This window comes from Polyergus mexicanus, unplaced genomic scaffold (genome assembly GCF_030449975.1).
Source record: "Polyergus mexicanus isolate NDT 795.1 unplaced genomic scaffold, iyPolMexi1.0 SCAF_2, whole genome shotgun sequence".
In the NCBI taxonomy this organism is placed as follows: domain Eukaryota; kingdom Metazoa; phylum Arthropoda; class Insecta; order Hymenoptera; family Formicidae; genus Polyergus; species Polyergus mexicanus.
The window spans coordinates 10,892,252-10,913,229 of record NW_027223322.1 but is presented as its reverse complement, the minus strand read 5'-3'; the positions used below and the strand labels follow the sequence as shown (position 1 = coordinate 10,913,229).

Below are 20,978 nucleotides of genomic sequence, written 5' to 3'. Positions count from 1 at the left end.
TGACATGGAAGTAGAGAAAAAACGCCATGACAACTAGGCAGCTCCGGAAAAATGTCGGATCGGAAGCGATCACTCGACGAAACCCTTCGGCAATCGCGTTAGCCAATTTACGCGAGCGAATTTCCGAATTCTCAGACTAAAGGATAATTTTTCAAGTTACGGTTAGAAATATTTAAGAATGATACTAAGAAAATATGAATTAAATTGAACCAATATTAATTTTACAAATCGCAGATAACGTAGGTTCTAATCTGAGAACTGGAGATCCGCACGACATTTGATATATACATCCGGGCGTAGGATGTGGTTATTGTCGTAGAACGCAATGGAGACCACCGGCACTACTACCTTCCTCTCGCTCATATCTATTATCTGAAAATAAAAGAAGCCCGCTGAGATTCCGGATCATGTAAACTTACACGATGAGCCTCTCGCACTCGGCACAAATGTTCTGTCCTGGTGGTAAGCTTGTCTGCGGCGTCGACGGCTGCGGCTTCGTTTCCGGTGCCTGGACTGACCTCAATCCTGCCAGAGCGGGCGAGGACGGCGTTATCACGCCGCTTACGATATTTGGTTCCGCTATTTCGCAAACAAGTTATCGTGTGGGCATGCAATGGATCGGCTAGAACCGATTCTGGTCCAATCGATCAATCGCCGAAGAACGGATCATTTTTTAAATAGATCTTGATAGATTTTGGATAGAATAGAGTCATTACCATACTCTAACAACATATAGTTATCGTTTGATTCTCTAATGCTAAAAAGCTTACAATTTATTTAGTCAATTTTTCACATAGTTGTTTTATACATAAATTGTATTTAGTTCAAAATGATTGTAAGAATCGACGAATTATGGCTGCCACAATATGTGATCGTAGTAGATAATAAATTGTTTCATCTGAAATAATTTTTTCAGCAAACTTTGACATCGTGAGATTTTAGAATTGTTAATATTTCGAAAAATTTAAAACTCATTTTTTTAGATTGCATCATAGACCAATAATTTTTACAATTAACATTAAAAATATATGAACGATCATGAATTGTTGCAATGTACGCTCTTCGGTGATCTTGTATAACTTATATGTGTTTAGATATATATAGTAAGAACAATTATATATGTGTATTAATAATTTTTAATCTTAACACTTTAAGAAACTCATTATACCACCATGTATCATCGAAGTAAAATGAATGATACTAACCAGGTTCCGGGGTCTTTGGTTCTTTGTCCGCTTCCTGGACCATTTTGAAAACCTCGCTGTTCTCGGCATTGTAGTTTTTCTCGTTCTTCTTGAAATTTACCCTACAATATATTCGCGTCATAAATCAATTATATTTATATCAAATTAACAAATTTAATGATTGATGAGACTAATTGATTAAAAGATAAGATAAAAATTATTTTCGAATTATATTCAAATTCTAAAGAATTTTCTTTTTTATATAGATTCTTTCAGCGTTAATATTCGCAGTTTCTCTACGCAATGATTATAAGTTTTGTTAGATTTTTGATTGGGTAATTTTAATTTGAAAAGAATTTTGAAGCGAAACGATATTTTAATCCCATCGATTGTTTCTCTCTCCGTTATATCTGACGATTTTACCCAAGGACACCTCCAGCAAGGACTTCCGCTTGAGCCGACAGTGTCTCCGCGATGGTTTCCTCGCTGTAGATTCCTACGGGGCTGTTGTATTGTTTATTCACGATGGATTTAATTGGACCGTCGCTAGTGCCGTTCAGCTGAAAATTATTATATCCCACGCAATGTAAAGAAATAAATAACTAACCGCCTTTCATGTTTTTGTTGCAGAATCGGTGCAGCGCGAAACAGACGCGGATTAAGGGTCGATACTAACGAATGGCTTGGGGCTAAAGTTGTGTCCGCCACCGATGTGAGGTCCGTCTTGTTTCTTCGCTGCCAAAGAGGTCTTTGTGACTGGGGCAACGTTAGCTGCGGGGGCGGTATGTATCGGAGACGGCAGGTTTGCGGTTGCGGGCACCACATGCGGTTTCCAGGTACTGCCACCTCTGTAATGATGATTTATATCGTTCGTTAGAAGACGTTGGTGAACTTAGAATTATACGTTATTGCAGTTTTATATTACAAAAATATTCTATTGATAAAATCATAATACTTTGATACGGCGAGAATATATTTAAAAATCTAAAAAGCAAATAAACTTTCGAAAAAATAGAGATGTTGCGTTACGCACATATCATTAATGATTATCTTTATAATAATCAGTAATGCCGCGATAATATTTTTGCTGACAATTGATTAACAGTAAAGTCCATTAAAGACCGTTGCTGCTTGAGTCAACTTTCGAAGTGGCAATATTTTTAAATATTGAATCATTCGTTTATCGCGAACTTTATTATGCTTAGCATGCTCTTACCTTTGAACAGTCATTTCGAAATTATTTCCGGCCTTGACTATGACATCCTGCGCGTCTTTATGCCTTAAATTATACATATCAGTGGTGTTGACTTTAATAACCGCATCGCCAGCTTTAAGACCAGCAGCTTCCGCAGGAGAACCGCTATTAACCTGCAATAAAAGCAGACTGATTTAGATTTATATCGAAAAGAAATCTGAATTAATAGACATTAAATAAATAATTATATAATTTGATTGGGTAACCATACATTATAATTATAATTTAGACTCACTAATATTATTATGTATATTATTTTTATATATATGGTAGTATACATAAATATGTATAATTTAGAACAGTAAAATTTAGGAATGGCAGCACGTAATTAAAATTTTTAATTAAATCGAGGTTCAGAATTAGATGATTATGAAATCTGGCTGGAATCATGGCCGTATTTAATTATTAAATTTATTTTTATTTTGCAGTTAAAAATAATTTACTTAAAAAAATCTCTTGTTTGATTTGTTCAATTCATTATATTTTCTCTTACCCTCAAAAAAGTAAAATCTATTTTTGCTAATATATCAAATATATCGAGTTAAAAAGCATTTAATTTTTTTCACGATCTTAACGAGTATGTTAATAAAATATATTGTAGTACGTTTACATTGTAGGAAAATATAAACGGTGAAGGAGCAGATTTTATTATATAGATTTTATATATATTTTATTATAAATAATAATAATAATATAAATGAATATATTGCAGAAAATATCTATTTTGATGTATAACTATCGATATCTTAAATAATACTCTAAATAAATCGAACAATCGGTAAATCATATTTTTGAATATTTGCAGTTTGCCAGATAAGTGTATGTTCGTAGAATATTGCGTTGTTGTGTTATGAAGAAATAGCATATGATAAGAAGAAGAAGAGGTTCTCGCATACAGGGAGACATTGGGTGATGACGGAGTATGCGTTAGGTGAGTAATTAATAATTTATTTAATTTGTTATGTATTAAATTAATTGCTTATTTATCTTCGCCATATAGTGATCTAGTTTACACCATTGCATAATATATATAATAGATACATATATATAAAATAGTTTAGATTTTATCTTAGAGGGAGAGACAGAATATTAAAAAAAATAATTTACACAATATAATTTATATATCATATACTCGCCTGAGGGAATTACATACGAAGAAATACATTCGCGCAAGTTGGACAAAATACAAATAAAATAAATAGGGTAAATAATCTGAATTATGAATTAACGACTCATAGATTTATAGATTTATTATTTTATTTATTTTCTCTAATGCATTTCTATCATCTTTGAAAAGAACACACAGTTTTTCATAAATCGATCCTAAGTTAATCAAACGTAGTATAATCTGTATAAATGTGCTTTATAATCGGATTATAGTAAAATTAAAGGATTGATTAGCAGCGATGTCTAAAACTATCGTCTCGAATTTCGAGTCTATTTTTACGAGATAATTTGCCGTTGGATCAGAGATCTCTCTTCTTCTCTCTTATATCCAGCCTCCAGAGCCACTATATTTAAGTGCACGCGCGTCATTACGCCTTGAATGTCAGACACTGTGCATCCATTCACGTTAGAGACTCGTTGTCGGCAAGGCAACGTGAGGAGACGAAAAGAGGGTAGTAAAAAAATGTTAAGGAGGAACAGAAGTACCCCCCAAAAAATCAGACGCTCCTTCTTACGAGCAATCTCGCTAGCGTTCTTATCAAACAAGCTAATTAGGAGCTCGACTGCGACGACGATGACGATGAAGGCTATATTAACAAAGACTTCTGTGTGCCGTATCAATATAATTAGGAATAAAATTAACGAAGAATTAATCTGAACGAATTAAATATGTTAGTAATTTTAAAATACACGAATATATAAAAAAAAAAATAATAATTCTTGTAATCATTTAATTTAAACTTTATTCAATTTGATCTTTTTTTTGTAAGAGTAATATAACTATAATGTTTTATATATAGGAAATTAGAAATGAACATAAAGTTTGAATTATTACGTAACAAAAAAAAAAAAAAAAATAAATAATAAATAAAATGGAAATTTTAGGAACGTGAAAATAATTTGTGAGGTAAAGAAATCAGATTTAAAATTTTCTCTGGTATTCAAAGAATTATATATATATATCTTCGCAAGATGTTTATTATTTTCGCAAAAAATTATTTTGACATTGAATGTAATAATTTATTTCAAAGAATTAATTATCGAATAAAGTAAACGCATTATTTCGTCATTGTCTGACGAGCAATAAAGACAATAATTAAGTAAGGAAGCGAAACATCATGTGAGCGGCTTGTCATCAAGTCGATCGTGATTTCTTTGACATTTTGGCAGAGTATCCGAAATAATTAATGGGTTTTAAGTTTTTCAATCGTAGACGATCGAGCAAGGGGGCCAGGATCTCTTTCTCTCTCTCTCTCTCTCTCTCTCTTTCTGCCTCTCTCTTTTTCTATAAATACATCTCATAATATATCGCCGTTATTTTTATTACGAGTCGCACGACAGCCGTCTTCTCATAAAACATCTAGACGGAATAGATATTATTTCCTTCATCTCCTTTCCAAAAAGTAGGTCGTTTCATAGGCAGTTGGAAATATAACACGATACGTTTTGCATTCCATAAATCGAAAATGTAACGATTAATTTTATGTTTTTTTACAAACGAAGGAAATTATTATTACTTATTCAAATCATGTATCTCAGAGTCATTACGTTGAGGAATAGTTTAATGGACCTTAAAAAAGGAATTGTGTGGCTATAGAAATATGCTGTTGTTTACCAAAGACATTATGCAATATATGCTTTTTTGAAAATCAAGATTAAGAAAAATATGAAACGGAGAGAAAGAGAGAGAGAGAGAGAGAGAGAAAGAGTTAAATATTCTTTTTTAATTCTTTAGTAATAGAAAAGAAATATAGAAATTAATTAACAGCAATTAAAATAATATTGTAGTGTTTTATAAACTGATAAATAACATTGAAGAATAGTATTTTGTGTCGTTTTTATATAGATTACCATGTCCTTAATGTCGCACTAAAACCATTACTTTCATCTTGCCGCATAAGTTTCGAAAGTTATTAAGAAAGTCTTTCTGTTCTCACTTAGCTTTGAGTGTGTTGAGAGAAAAAGTGGAAGGCTTATAATCATAAAAATGTCACTTTCAAGAATATATGGTTTGCTATATGCTACAGTTGAAAAAAATCGCGTCTTTTTACTTTTTTGGATCCTTATAAATTCTTTATTAGAAGCGATTTTTGTACATTCTTTTTGTCTGAAAATCCATTGAATTTTAAAAATTTATTTGTTTTGCTATTGAAATATACTTTTTTATTATTACATTATGTAATTATCGTAATAATTTTTTAATTATTCACAGATTTTTTTCAACGATTTAATCTTTTAATTCTCGCTCTTCTTGATAACTTCGCGTACGGAACACGTCACGCAAACAGCGCGATATCGAAACGTGAGTTTGAGAGCAGTTTGATCTGCGCGTGTAGTTACGCCACAAATAGAAGCTTGCAAGCTTACGTCATCGTCCTGGATGTAATACCTAGTTTACTGTTCAGCTTCATCTTCGATTCCGATAAACTCCAACAGCGGTCTAAAGCACACAACTTTGGAATAATCTTCATGGTTAAATTTATGATTGTAATATTCTGTACGTACAACGTCTAGTACTATATTTTTCAAACATCGTTGAACTTCTTATCATATGACAAGTATTGTATCTAATTGAAGTAAAGCGATATAAGATGAAACAAATTCGTATTGTTAAGAAGTCTGCGAATAATTTAAAAATTATCTCTCTTTTATGTTGTCTAATTTTTTCACAAATTATTATTAACGAATCACGCAAATGTAAGAAATCCAGGTTGAATGGCCAAACAGAGGCCAAATAGAGGCCAGGTAGGAACGTCTCGCGTATTTTGCGAAGTTGCAAATTTTTTGGCGAACGTATATCTTACGATTGATGCACTTTAATGGTCCACCTATTTTCGCGGTGTCCCTATCATCCCGGTATTCATAAAGACGTAGGGACATGAACGTAAGTCAGGGTTAAGATGCCGGTGGGCAGGCCACTTCTAAAAATAATCTTGGACCGGTCTAAAAATAGGTCCCCGAACACGTTAGAGTCGTTATATACACTCTCGACGGCCAAAAGGTAGAGTGCATCGAGGTACACCAAACTCGTTCCGATGCACGCGACAAGTCCGTCCGCAGCTACAATCGCTTTCATTCAGCAAATAATTGCAGCGTCAATGCAAAAGCCGGAATGCGTAAAGGAATGCATATGTTTCCGAAGATGCGAGGACTATTATCGCGGTACGTAGGTCGTCAAGAGCCGAGAAAATTATTTGCAACTCTCTTCTTTCTTCATTGAAAAATTTGATGATTTAAGACGAATTAAAGGAATCCATAGAAACAATAAAATTGTAAATTTTGCATTTTGATTAAAACTTTGTTTGAAATCCGTAACTTTAATAATTAATTTGTGAAGATAAATGGGTCATTATGCGCATCAGCCGAAAACCAGGAAATTTACAACGTGCGAAGATACTTCCTGCCTTCACCGTCTACCTAAATTTTTGACATTCAATTGCTCTATTGCTAGAAAAAAATGTGCTTACTTATTAAAATAGAAATATATTAATTTGTTCACAATTCCTTTGGGAGAAAATATATTTATAGTCTATCTTCAATCTCAACTTCAATTTACAATAAAAATAGGTGCAAGAGATATAGTAAATTGAATTTGTTTTCTAATAGATTTTTGCATGCATTTCACGTATACAGCGTATTCTGCGTCTATTTTATTTCGATATCAAGATTGCCAGCACGTGGCAATTAAGTAAATGAACAATTAAATCAAAAAGTGCTATAACCGGTGTCATAAACTTCGACAAATCCTATCTCGCGATTTGCGTGACGAATAAATCCCCGAATGGCAGTTATTGCATCCGAAACGCTGCCACATGTCCGGCTGTCAGAATTATTCTAAAAATAACTGCCGAATATGCGCAGCGTGTACGTATGTGTGTGCGTGCGGTGCGTGCGTGTGTACATGTGTATAGGTATGCACTCCGAGTGCAGTGAAACCGAAAGAGAGAGAGAGAGAGAGAATACACCAAGGTGTACGAGGTACGCATTCCAATGGGCGGGTTATCAGAGACGAATCCATCCCACCTTCCATGTTGGAATGCATCTGTTCTTTTTTCTCTATCTCTCTCTTTCCTTCTTTTTCTCTCTGTCTCACTTAAACTAAGGACGAGGATTCTTAAGGCTCATTCATACGTGCAATACCCCTCAAAAATGCCACGCCGGCGGAGAACCCATTCGTGCGAACCAGTTGCATTTTACATCGGCAAAACATCCAGAAACGAGAGACGCATTTCACATCTTTCTGCACGCGGTAATTTTTCTTCGTAGCTTCGTCGATGCGTTTGAGAGAATTCTCGATTACTTTTAGTAATTCATTTCTAGTAAAAATCAAGAACGTTTAATTTTATTTATATATGAACTGGATCAATTAATATTTAACTATTATTACATTTTAATCTTTTTTTGTTTTATTTTAATAATTATCTTGCAAAATTTCGTAATCTAAGATTGATACATTGATACAATAAATACAATAAAGATGTGCGATATAATTATTCGTGTAATAAAACTTGTGTAAGATTTTATTATATTATACAAATAAAAAAAATATTTCAGTTATACTAAGAAATGTATACGGATAAAAGTCGATGTATGCAAAAAATGAGGGACTAAGAATAAAAATAGAAAACGCAATTGAATAATAGAAATATATTTCAGAATTTTTTTATATAAATGCAAAAAGTGTGATTTTACTGAAATATATTATTATTTTTTTATGTTATAAAAAAAAATAAAATTAACATTTAAAACGCATGAAAAGAACGATTTTCTGTGCTTTCCGTTATTGTTCGAGTTATTTAACTTCGAGGTCAGATACATCGATGCGCGGCGATGACGAAATAAATATCGAAGCGAAACCAGGCTAAATGCCTTCGTCTCTCTCTCGTCTTGTGGTAGGAGAAACAGACAGTAACGTCAGACCGAAATTATCGGCGCGCAGTCAACTAGTTCTTATCACTTCAAACAAACTGCTCGTTTCTATTACTGCACCTACATATAACAATATACATGAACGATGGACGGAGGCGTAAAATTTTATCCGTAGAACACTAAATATTGATGGCATCAGCGCGTAGAAAGTTATCCGATATATTTATTTATAATTGAAGTTATTAATATCTCTATTATATCTATTCTCTCTCTTTAAAGATATTTAAAAAAATAAATATTGCTATGAAAGATTTTTTTTTTAACAATTTGATTTTTATTTAAAATTTATTCTCGAATACGAAGGAATCGGCATTCGAAAAAATTCAATATTTTTGAGAACGATCTCGGAATCGTCGTGAACATGCACAGCATATCGAGTGCCAGGAAACGAAATCGAGAAAACGAAGGTCAACGAGTGCGTGAAAGTGTGGGATCGATTCTTGGAGGTTCGTATGAGTCGGCATGATGACATGCATTCCGGAAGACAGTTGAAAGAATCACAAAGGAGTACACTGCCAAAATGCATTCCAGTACGGAATGATACTTGAGAGATTGGGAAATTAATATTAAATTAGATTATTTTTGTTTAATCTTTTCAAACTAGTTTTTTTTCTCTGTTTTAATGAAGAAAAAAATCTACATTTTTATTAATAATTGCAAATTTTCAGATTTCTTATTTCTTTTAAAAAACGCACCGAAAATTGATTTTGAAAATAATCGAAGAACATATTGAAAAGGATGGTTAAATATTTCCGCCGTAAATTTAACGAATACGCTTCCGGTTATTTTACGGAGCGATCGGTCTTTGCAAATACGACGCGAATGTTTGTGCGGGTAAATTACTCGACAACGATAGGGAAAAAATATTGAAAAACTTAAAATCACTCTTCTGATTCATCAAGCTGTTGAGAGATTTTCTTTGGACATATTTAAGCTAATATTTGTGTATGCGCTGCTGAGATTGCGAAAGAAAGAGTGTGTGGAAGCGGAGGCACGTTCCGGTGCTCGGATGAGTCATTCCTGATGAATGAATCCCGATAACAACAGAAAAAAATAGGCAGCACATCGTGATAAGTTCGTATCAAAAACTGACCGTAAAAAAATGACGAATAATGATAAAGCGCTTATCATGCGCGTTTAGCATAAATTCAAGAACAAATTCAGCATAAATTGCTATTTATCATCATCTTGCTGATGATTATATTGTTGAATGCATTTAATCTAAATTTTTCTGCTTATTGTTTCTTTTTAAATGAACTTTTGAGAATGTACAGATAAATTTTATAGGGTGTTTTAATGGTTCAAATTTTTATTTTCTTTTAAATTTTTTTTTTTTTTTTTTTTTTTTTTTTGAAAAATATTTTGACAGAAAGCGTAAAAAGAAATTATCATATTCTTTTAGAATTACTTTGTACTAGATGAAGAGTATATTATATTAAGTTTAATTATATTAGGTATTTATAAGAAGCTAAAAAAATTAATAAAAATTTTATAAATACGAATTTATAAAAAAAATCTAAGTATTAATAATCTTTTGAAATTGATTTTATCTGATAATACAGAAGTTAATCTTGAAAGCTCAGATAATGTCTTGTGGCAAAACTGGAGTAAAATAAGATAAATATTTACACTCGTGACTCTATACTCTGTCGATTTGCGTTTTGCTTTTCTACGATACGAATTCATGATTGTATATATAGATCATCGCCCGATACAGTTCGACTATTTCGCTGTCGTAATCGTGACACAATCGCCATGATACGGAGATGTCGCGTTAATACGAATGAATTCACGTGGTAGTATAGCAACGACAAACAAACGGGAGAAGACTCATTTCTGCGTCGACTTTTGGCAAGTTTCCCATGACGGCCTCCCACTAACTTAATTCTCATTCTCGAAATCGTATCGACATTTACGACGGTGCGCTGAAATTTTCGGCTCCGTCATTGAGATACAATTTCACTTGTTACGAATTTTTCGCTTCCAGTAGTTTCATCAAGAATTAAAAAAGTATTTTTCAAGCAAGTTGTCGAAAATTTAATTCACAATTAATTAATTTAGTATTTATTTTATCAATTCTCTCTCTTTCAAACTTTCTTTTTATTCATTTCCAAAACTTTCATTTAATCACACATCTTACATCTTTCAATTTGATTTCTAGTAATAATCGCTGCTTATTTTTCTTAAATATGTCGTTATACGATTTTATACACACACACACATATATATAAGTTATATTTTCGTCTTGAAAAAATATTCATTGACAACGATTTTGATTCCGAAACGCAACTGACAAATTTTTTCCAAGGAAATCTCATTTTTTTCTCCTAGCCGATTGCACATCTCAGGCTGTTTGTGCAAAGGGGAGTTCGCTACGAACGTCTAAGAGGAAGCCCGGTCCGTGGATATTAATAGAGGCTGAGACCCGGTGGCGGACGCGCCACCGAGCTTACTCCCGTGAATATAAAAATATCGCTTTTATTTCTCACCGCGGCATCTCGCCGTGACTTTTTTTCTCCTTGATCCTATCGCCATCATTTGTTACACGCGTGTCTCGATCTTTTATAAAGTGTATCCGTATTATCCTCATTTCGCGTGAAAACACGTATTACGTGATAAGTGATATCAGAGTTACCGATACACATATTAATCTTTCAAGAATGTCACAGATTTTGACTTTTGACGTAAATTAATGGGAAATGCAATCTTCAAGCGATTATTTAATTGTTTGTATCGTTGCATTTTTGAGCTTGCGAGAGGAATCAATGGCCGACGTGTATCAAATCGAAATTGTATAATAAATATGACGTTTATTCGAATTTAAGATAGGTTTGTATATCGCAGCTGCAATATATACTTAAAAGATTTACTATATCTATTTTACTATAAATTTACTATATCTATTTTTAGAGTATGCGTAGTTATATATGTTTGCTAACACAATTTTGTGTTTTACACTTGGAGTATCGTTGTACCGTGTGCAATATCGTTCTCTCGCAATACTCTCCAGAACACTTGAGCCAAAACACCCACATAACTCGAATCTTTCAAATTATTTTCTGCTTTGCCTGTCTTTCTATTTTTTTTTTTTTTTTTAATCTCTTCTTCCGAATATCATCTTTCTCTAATTTGCGTTGCAGCCAAAAATCTCAACGGATTTTCATCTCTTAGGAATTTAAACTCATACATACAACATTATTCAGAAAATATGCATAACTCTTGCCAAAACAACTTATTCGTTGCTTTCTATTTACCTTTCCTGAGAACTTTAAAAACATATGATATACTGTATATAAAAATGTAATATAATTTACATTACAACTGATCAGTTTAATTATCAGTAAAAATATAATTTATATTACAATTTATCAGTTTAGTAGCAATTATTTTTAATTGCGTTATACAGTAATACTTAATTACTCTATTTCATATAATATATATATATATATTAATTTCGTAGGAATGCTTTGATTTTATGGTTGAATATTGAAATTAAATTAGAATCGTCGAATTTAATTGCAAAACCATGCTTTTCGTAACGTAAACAAGAAAAGGCAAATCGGTACGCAAGTATTCGTCATTCTCAGATCGTTGGCCGACGATCTTCTCGGTTTTCGTCCTCATTTAAACGCGACAAACCCCGCGTGAATGCACTTCGTGGAAATCCAGATTGGACGATCGTCTCCTCTCTTCGACGTCGTCCGAATTAGGAGGTGCAGTCCATTCGGTGCATCGCGGCAGTCGCGGCACATCTTGTGTGCACGAGATGCGATTCACCCTCGCCTCTCACGGTCTGCATCGTGCGCAACGGCGTGGATGCGTGCAGGATGTGCATAGGCATAAACAGAATTCGCAATTGCCGAGGCAGCCACCGTCTTCCGATGGGATAATTTTAGATAATCGATACAAAAAGGCCAAATATTTGCGTCGATAAAAACCGAGTCGCGCTTCCTGTCTGATAAAACGCCCGATTAGATTTGAGATATGTTCGGTGAATGATCTTCGTGTATTCGAAGATTCATACATTTGATATTATTATTGTTAATATTAATATATGTATATTTTAACTAATTAATTTTTATAGTGACAAATTATCGATATTGAATAATTAATTTTAATTAAAATTAATTATTGAGTAAATTAATAATTTATAATCCATTGCTTAAGAAATGTATCGATTAATTTTTATTAAATCTAATAGTAAATATTAAATTGAAGAGAAGCGATTGATTTTTGGATGTAGACATGAATGTTAGTTTCAAGTTACAAACAGCAGGAGTGATTGCGCAAAAGTTTTTATCAGTTGAACATAGTGTTACAAACACAACGACCGTTCTCGTAACAAATATCAGTCTCTATGTAACAATATTCCGTAAACTATTTTGCTGCGCTATAAATGAAGATGACACGGCCTTTCTTCTTTTCGTACGATGGAACGTAATCGCGTCTTTGGCAGATAACCAATTATTGCCACATATCGTATATTCACCTTTATCAGGGAGTAACCATTTTATTTATAGATTCCTCAATCAATGAAGAGTAAATTTTATCCAAATAATTTAGAAAGAAAATTACGTGCATATAAAACTCTTAGCTAATGTTTATATGTAGTTATAGTTCTCTAAGTTCTCTTTCAGTTTGCGAAACTTAGATATATGTTTCTTTTGATTATATAGGTATATTATCGCTCCATATTATGTTAATTAGAATTTATTTTATCATTTTAACAATTATTTTGTATCACACGTAGTAAAATACTGATATTTTTCTACTCATTGAATGAATGTGAAACGATCTAATGTGATCGAGCAACGCGATCGCTGGCCAAACCGTTTTCTCGCGCGGCCTCGTTAAAATTCCGTTACGCGTATAACGCCTGAGGAAGTTCAGTTTAATTAGCAGAACGATACGCCATTATTAGGGAAGTGCTACGTGCGTCAATTATGTTTTAATGAAGGTTTGAAAAATTTCCTTCAAATATTTTCCTCGTCATCTTTCCTTCACCTGTGACGATTTTCTCTCGTGTCTGAAAACAAATCCTTATCATCGGTGTAACGTTCTAATCGGATAACGATACTTGTAATTCATGCTGTGTCCCTCCACGTCGCGATAAGGCATTTTCCAGCGAGTATTATCATATAACATGGAACGCCTACGCTTCCTTGCGCTGTCGGTGCACTAGCCTTAGAATTACGGAAATGCATGTAGATAGAAGAGAAGAAAAATGATCTATGATAAAATATTTCACCACGGAAAAATCTTGTGCGATAAACATGATAAAGATATTCAGAATATAGTGTTAAATGGAATATAATTTGAAGGAATTTTAGGTAATTTATTAATATATAAATAATGAATCGTTAAATTAGATTAAAATTAATTTAAGTTAAATTAGATTTTTTAAATCTCCCTATATATTGATTTTTTCATTATATTGGAAATCATTATATTCGAATTTTGTTATATTAATGATTTTTAATGTTTTATTCTCAGGGAATACGTATCGAAAGATACACGTTATAGTGAAAAACAGGTGATAGTCGAATTTCGTACAATTCTTAGAGATTATACTAAAAATTTATCGGCATGTTTGTTCATCACACATTTTTCTATCTCACAAGTAAAAGAAGAGAGATATATTTTTGTTGGTTTTACGCGAGTTTGGTCGATCTGCTGGTAGAAATATTTATCGCCGCGATGATCGACGAGAAGACACGTGCGCGCTGTCCGTATTTATGATATAAACTTCGTTAAACGCGCGTTAACATTCTTTTCGCATCCAAATATTTTTCTGCTCGTTGAGCAGAAACCGTTTAATTTCGTTTCGGTGCGATCGCGACCGGATACTCGCGGCCGCATTATTTATCTGTCTGAGAAAAACGACGTCCCGTGAAGACGGCATCGTTGTCGTCGTCGAAATCGGCGTCTGCTGTCTTCGTCGTCGTGAGCGAGGTTCGACCTGGCGTGCGCGGGTTTCGCAAAGGCACCTTCTAGAAATAGAACGCCCAAATAATTTGCCTCGAATTACCAGCGACATGCGCCGGTGTTCTTTCTTCTTCTCTTCCTCGCCATTGGTTAATCGTGTTGGCGAATTTTTCTCAATCTTTAAAAAGAAACTATTCTGCAAACATGAATAATCTAAGTATTTATCGAATTTAGAGGTCGCATAGCGTTTAAATCCAAACAATAGGATAATTTATTTAATATTCGTGTCTCAGTTTTTATTTAACAAAAATAAATAAATCGTCATTTCATTTATTTTCTAATTTTTCACATTACAAACTTTGTCGGCTAGCGAAGAATTCAGACAGAATTAGCAAAATTAAATCGAACTCAAACGAAAATTAATGTTTACATTTTTATCGTATCCATTAGCGAAGAAAAATTGTATAAATCAGGAACATCGACGACAGTATGTGAATATTTTTCGCGCTTATCGTATCGAAATCGTATCCTGTAAAATGCGCTTCTGCTAGACGAGAAAACACATAATTCAAAATTAAAAATCCGCGAAATTAAAGGGCTGTGAGCTTATCGCGACTGCGCTAAGCGGTTTTATCTGTGCAATCGGCGCTTCGAACTTGGCCTTCTTCGCGGCACACACATACCACGTGGCAACGTTTATTTTACGAGGCCGCAAATACGGCCGCCCTCAACTTTCTCAGAAAGGAGAGAAATATGAGTTCAATAATGTCAAAGATGTCTCGCACGGATTCTCTCCGGGAGGCGATCGCCGATCCGATTTCTACCTTGCACTTCGGAATACATACTCGAACTCGATCGCGTCTTTTGTCAAGACAATGCGCGAACGCATTAAGCTTCGCAAAACGATCTAAGCATGTAGCAAGAATCCAGGGAAACCCGAGGAACCTGCCGCCCTTGAGAAACTCAAATTACTATGATTCTTTGTAGACATATATTTTATGAAAAATATAAATTTCCCTTTTAACAAAAGGACAAACCGAATATTATATAAAAATTGTACAATATGAAAAGAATGATCTGTTTATAATTATAATTATATTACAAAATATACATTTATTGTGTAATAATTATAATCTGAAACATCGGATAATGATCTTTGAAGATCGAGATAAAATACAATAATTCGAACTCTTGAAATATAATAAGTAGATGAAGTAACAACGAAAAATATTCATATAAAAATGTTTTAAACAATTTTGACTATATTAATGACCAACGATATCAAATTTCTGACAGTTGCATGCGAACTGCAAAATCTGCGATGATTGTCGTCCCTCGACATTGGCACTCGCTGAAAACGCGTCGTAATAATAGCGCTTATGGCTATATAACGCTACATAATCGCCCGAAAAAAAAAGATGCAGAAAAAAATCGCGAAACGCCCCGCGTCTCTCTACATGTTCGCCAAAAGCTTCTCGTGTTACAACGCCGACCATCGCCAAAACACGTCAGAGGCGATGGTGGCGGTGGCGAGCTCGGCGTTTCGCACGTAGTTGGCAACGATTTCTGCCGATGCGCGTGAAATAATTTAGCGTTTGCCGTCACGTTACATAACGCTCTTTCTAGATCGTAATATCAAAACACTCCGTAGCGTCTCACGGTCGCGAAAAGCAGAAAGGAAAAGGAAAAGCTCGCGCCAAATTTTCGCCCTGTATGAATCGGATTTCCTCCTTTTTCTTAACTTTTTATTAATTAATTATCTTTTCAGTTAAATTATGGATTTAAATTAAATATTTCGTTTATCAGAGATCGTAATATTAATTATATGAAGGAGACTTGTATTGATGAGAGAAAGAGATTTGTAAAGCGCACATACATTAAAGAAATAATTAGCATATTTTGACAAGGGGTTATTCATTAATTATGAAATTTATCTTTTTCTGGACAAGTTTATTTGAAATTCCAGAAAGTTCAGAAATCACAAAATTTTGGATAACTGTTTTGTATCTGAATTTTGTGTTGATAAAAATTTAAAAAAAAAAGTATTTAATTATATTCTTATTTCGATATTTAATTGTTTTTTAATAAAATTTTTTTAATAACATAATTAATTGTACTTATTGTTAATACATTTTTTTTTTTTTTTTTTGCGTAAAATAAGAAGCCATTACTAATTCTAATTCTAAAAAGTTTCAATTTTCAAAACTAGATCGATTTCGATATTCGAAATCGCATATCGTGAACGAGGGACTCGCGTTACGGACCATCAACACATGTCTGCTTGTCGAGGGTCGACTTTGGTCTTTGATACAGATTTCATTTCCGAGGACGAGTCACACGAGATACCGTTTACTTTTTACTTTCATCTCACTTTTGCTCTCGGAATTCATTATCGTAATCCGCTTCCGCGTACCGGAGCTTCGTGAAATCAAATTTTCGTTTATAAACATAGACGTCAAATTTATATCAGCAATTCAAATTTGCGATAAAAATTAGAACAATATAAAAAATTTGATAAATAGTAATTATTTATAGATATACCATAATTGGATTTGGATTATATATAAAAGCACAATAAAAATAATATTTCTTTTATTTATAATAAAAATTTATAGCAACAAAAATGCCAACATCTCGAGAAAAAAAGAAATTATCGCATAATAAAAGCGCTTTGCTAGCGCGAAATATTTGGATATCAATTGCCAAATAGGAAATTTTATTAATACGTGTGCTCAATGAAAATTCTATTCCATTCAATTGTAACAATTGATATCTTATGTATTAGTGAAAGAAAGATGCAAACGAGTCCATCGTACAGAAGAGAGTATATAGAAATATGTTGTTGTATAGTTTTTCTTAAATTTATCATACATTTGGCAATATATGGGGCATTAATATTGAAATTAATTTTCTCTATCGGAATGTTTCGCTATCGAGAAGCTTTGTGGAAGCGAACGACAAGGAACTGTAGATGAAAATAGTTTATAAAACATTGCTATATATAAATATAGCTGCAAGAAATATTTTTGCTGCCTCAGTCAACTTGAGATTTAACTCAAGTGGATTTTCGAAAACATTCCTTCATAGTTCGCAAAGTGAGAAGGACAGGGAAAGAGAGTCTTTCGGTATTTATTATTAAATCATGAAACAATATGCGATAATAAACAACTATTAAGATAAAAGAAATAAAACGTAAATTTTATTATAAATATAATAGAAACCATGTTTGTTAGCAGAGTTTCGACGAAAAGTAAAATGTAAAATGCATTTTTTTATTCGTCATTTCTGCATCGTATAATAATGTTATTTAATGTTATCTAATATATAGATTATTTAACTAATTTTATTTTATATGAATATAACATTATACATAATAATGTTAAACCTGAGAGAATGAGAAAATTTTATATTTAATTAATATTTCGCAAACTCTCTCTCTCTCTCTCTCTCTCTCTCTCTCTCTTTCTCTAGCCCTAATACGAGGAATATATTGTATTACATTTAATTAAGTGAAAACAAATGTCACGTTGAACCGACGAAAGATACGAACACAGGATAGGGAACTAAATAGATTTGAGATGAACTCACCTTCTGCACAACAAGAGGCGTGCCAAAATCCTTACCGCCTTGGAGACGAAAACCCCAGGGGGATCCATCGAACCTAGATAGCTTGACGCTGATCAGCTGTGCCATATCACTGTCTGCCTGAACTGTCGAGCGTATCAAATCGGAGCAAATAAAACGTATGAACAAACGTACCAAAAACGATTTCAAAAACTACAACGGTTATTGATGGACGAGCTCTTAACTCGACTTGACTATTTCGAGGTGCACCACCAACGATTAGGTCTGTTTGTTGGCTGTTTGTATATAACGTACTCTTTAAAAGAGGGATATGTATCGCGCTCTCTCGAGTGGAACGTGGAACGGGCACGTACGTTCCTGAAGAACGCGCAGACCGGAGTAAAGGTATAAGAGGCGCCGAGGACGGTCAGTCGGGCAGCAGAGCCTCCTCGCCACGCGATTCGGGACGAAGAGGAGGAATACGGAGAGTGCGGAAGGAAAGAGAAGGAACATACAAAGCAGGAGGGGAGACAGAAAGGAGGAAGGAACGATGGTAGGAGGACAGATTGTGGGGACGTAGAGAGGAAGAGAGACAAATTTATTTTGCTCTAACAGAAATTTCTTCAAATAGCAACATATGACGAAATTTCACTAAAAGTGTATTAAATTACACACACGACTATGTTAAGTTTAAATCTCCAAGTTACACTGTTTGGAGTTTAAGGTCATATTTTAAATTATTTGGATTTTTCAAACGTCTCAGATATATTCGAACCTGACTCCAGGTACAATAGAAAAACAATGTTTTGTTGGAAAGGAACAAATAAACATCGATCATCCCTCTTTGCAATGAATACTATTTTTGGAACTTTCAAAATTTGAACTGATAGTTTAAACTCTTCGAACTGCCTTTGTCATAAAATTGTGAGACAAAAAGAATAGGAAATAAGAAAAAATACTCGACGGAATATAATAGAATCGATCAAATGATGCTATAGCGCCATGAATACTAATCAAAAGATCAAAGGGAGCAAAGTAGGGGATGAAATTGAGCGTGCTTTTAATTAATTAAATTTCCGAACGAAATTATCGTGTCCTCTCAAGGGACTATTTATATCATCAAGCATGTCCATGAACATCGGTGCATCCGGTGCAACGTGCAAGGTGCTTCTTATACCGTAGCGGTGGGAGTTAAGAGACGAAAGGTAGAAGCAATAAGATATATACGATATAAGGCCGGGGTGGAAAAAGGACGAAATGTCGTGGCGAAATGTCGGGAATGTCGAGTTGTCATCTCGGTGACCATGACAGAAAAGCGCGCACATGTTTTCATCTCTTCTATTTCTATCCGTTTTTAATTACGTCTTTCTTTCGGTTTGGTTTTGTTAGCGTAATCAGATTAAATTAATAAAAATGTGACGACTGAAAAAAATTTTGACAAATTATTAATTATTCCACAAAAGATCTCTAAGTTTTTTCTATCTCACAGAATTTTATTTTATCTTATGTATAGAAATTTAATATAAATACATATCGTTAATTATAAATTAACAATATTAATTGAAGATTTTAAATATAAATAATTAATATTAATATAATATATAGAAATTTTGTGTATTTAGGACTGTTAAAATAAAGTGAAAAGTGTAAAAAGAAAAAGAAATCACATTATTCTTTTCCTCAGTTATTTTCTCTCGATTAATATACTTTTTTAATAATTTATGATTCTCGAAAAAGAAGTGATTTTCTTTGTTAGTTTTATTGTTATGAATATTAAAATATATACTAACGCATAAAAATAGTTACGAATTTTTTAAAAGCAGAAGCAACATCTTCTCTACCTGAATTGAGAATTTTCTTACAATGCGTAGAGGAGTGTAAGTTTAATCATCGATAAGTCGCGTAAGAGGTCATGAATGAAAAGTCATTAAATAAATTCTACCGCACTGTCGCATACCTCTGCCATTAAGTCTCTTAGCAATCAGACATGAATTTACCGAAATTGACGCGCATTATAGCGGCGAAGACATGCGTGAATTATATCAGGGAGAAGAATCTCTTGTCTCTTTGATCTTCCTGCGCGCGTAATGCAAAAGTATTATAAGAATTCCTTCTCGCATCTGTGGGGAGACATATAGGAAAATTATCAAGCTCCTTGTAAAAAATCTTTAATTGCATTTTAATTTAAAAATTAAGATATTTATTTCTATAGATAACTTTAGATTATACTTTTAATATTTGGCAAAAAGTTCGCTCCAATTTTATAGTATCGATATACAATAACTTCATTTTTTTTTATTTTTTTTTTTTTTTTTTGCGTTTACATACACAAGTAGGACGAAGGGGAATACATTTTTGGGGGAAAAAAAAAACTCGACGTATATGACGAATTAATTGTATAACAAATATACCAATTTTTAAAATTTGCCGAAGGAACATTTCAATGGATGCATCCGAGTTTTCGATGCTTGTACCCGTGCTTAGCGGTTGCATTCTGCGCCGGTGGCGGTCACGAGGGCGCGAACTAGTTCGTGAATCATGCCTAGAATGCTTTACATAAATTGCTCGAAGCCGACGTCACGATCGTGGACCCTAAGCAAGCAAGAGTGAGAGAATGAGAAAGAGAGAGAGAGAGAGAGAGAGAAGACGAAAAAGAAGTTCATCGGCCAAGAAGGCAGACATGACTCAGCCGGTCATACGCATATGCGAGACGCGGATAACAGAGACCTCGGAAACTCTGGAAAGGAGAAAGTGTATCCCGCGACTCATCATCATCCATGGAATCAGCAGTGCGGATTTCCGAGTGAGTGATATATAATCGCGCTCATTTACTCGGAAATCTCCCTTTCTCAGGTCAATTTCAATCATCGCGTATTTGGAGATCCGGCAATCTCGTCCGATTAAACCTCATTAAACGAAATAATGGCACACGTATATAATGGATACATATACGT

General features: G+C 33.6%; 1 protein-coding gene across 6 annotated transcripts in view; it reads right to left on the bottom strand.

Annotated features, from left to right (window-relative positions):
- The window catches only part of LOC138939640 (PDZ and LIM domain protein Zasp), a 36,692-nt gene extending 18,204 nt beyond the window's left edge, over window positions 1-18,488 (bottom strand). For 2 of the 6 annotated variants that reach the window (XM_070307629.1, XM_070307638.1), the window contains exons 1-5: window positions 18,049-18,473; window positions 2,401-2,552; window positions 1,861-2,032; window positions 1,608-1,744; window positions 1,206-1,306 (exon numbers count right to left, since the gene is read on the bottom strand). In XM_070307629.1, the coding sequence (XP_070163730.1) occupies window positions 1,206-1,306; window positions 1,608-1,744; window positions 1,861-2,032; window positions 2,401-2,552; window positions 18,049-18,153 (667 nt within the window). In that variant the 5' untranslated portion in view covers window positions 18,154-18,473. Of the gene's footprint in view, window positions 1-419; window positions 580-1,205; window positions 1,307-1,607; window positions 1,745-1,860; window positions 2,033-2,400; window positions 2,553-18,048 lie in introns of all 6 variants that reach the window. The other 4 variants (XM_070307649.1, XM_070307669.1, XM_070307653.1 and 1 more) reach the window with 4 other exon arrangements.
- Window positions 18,489-20,978: the final 2,490 nt, after the last annotated feature.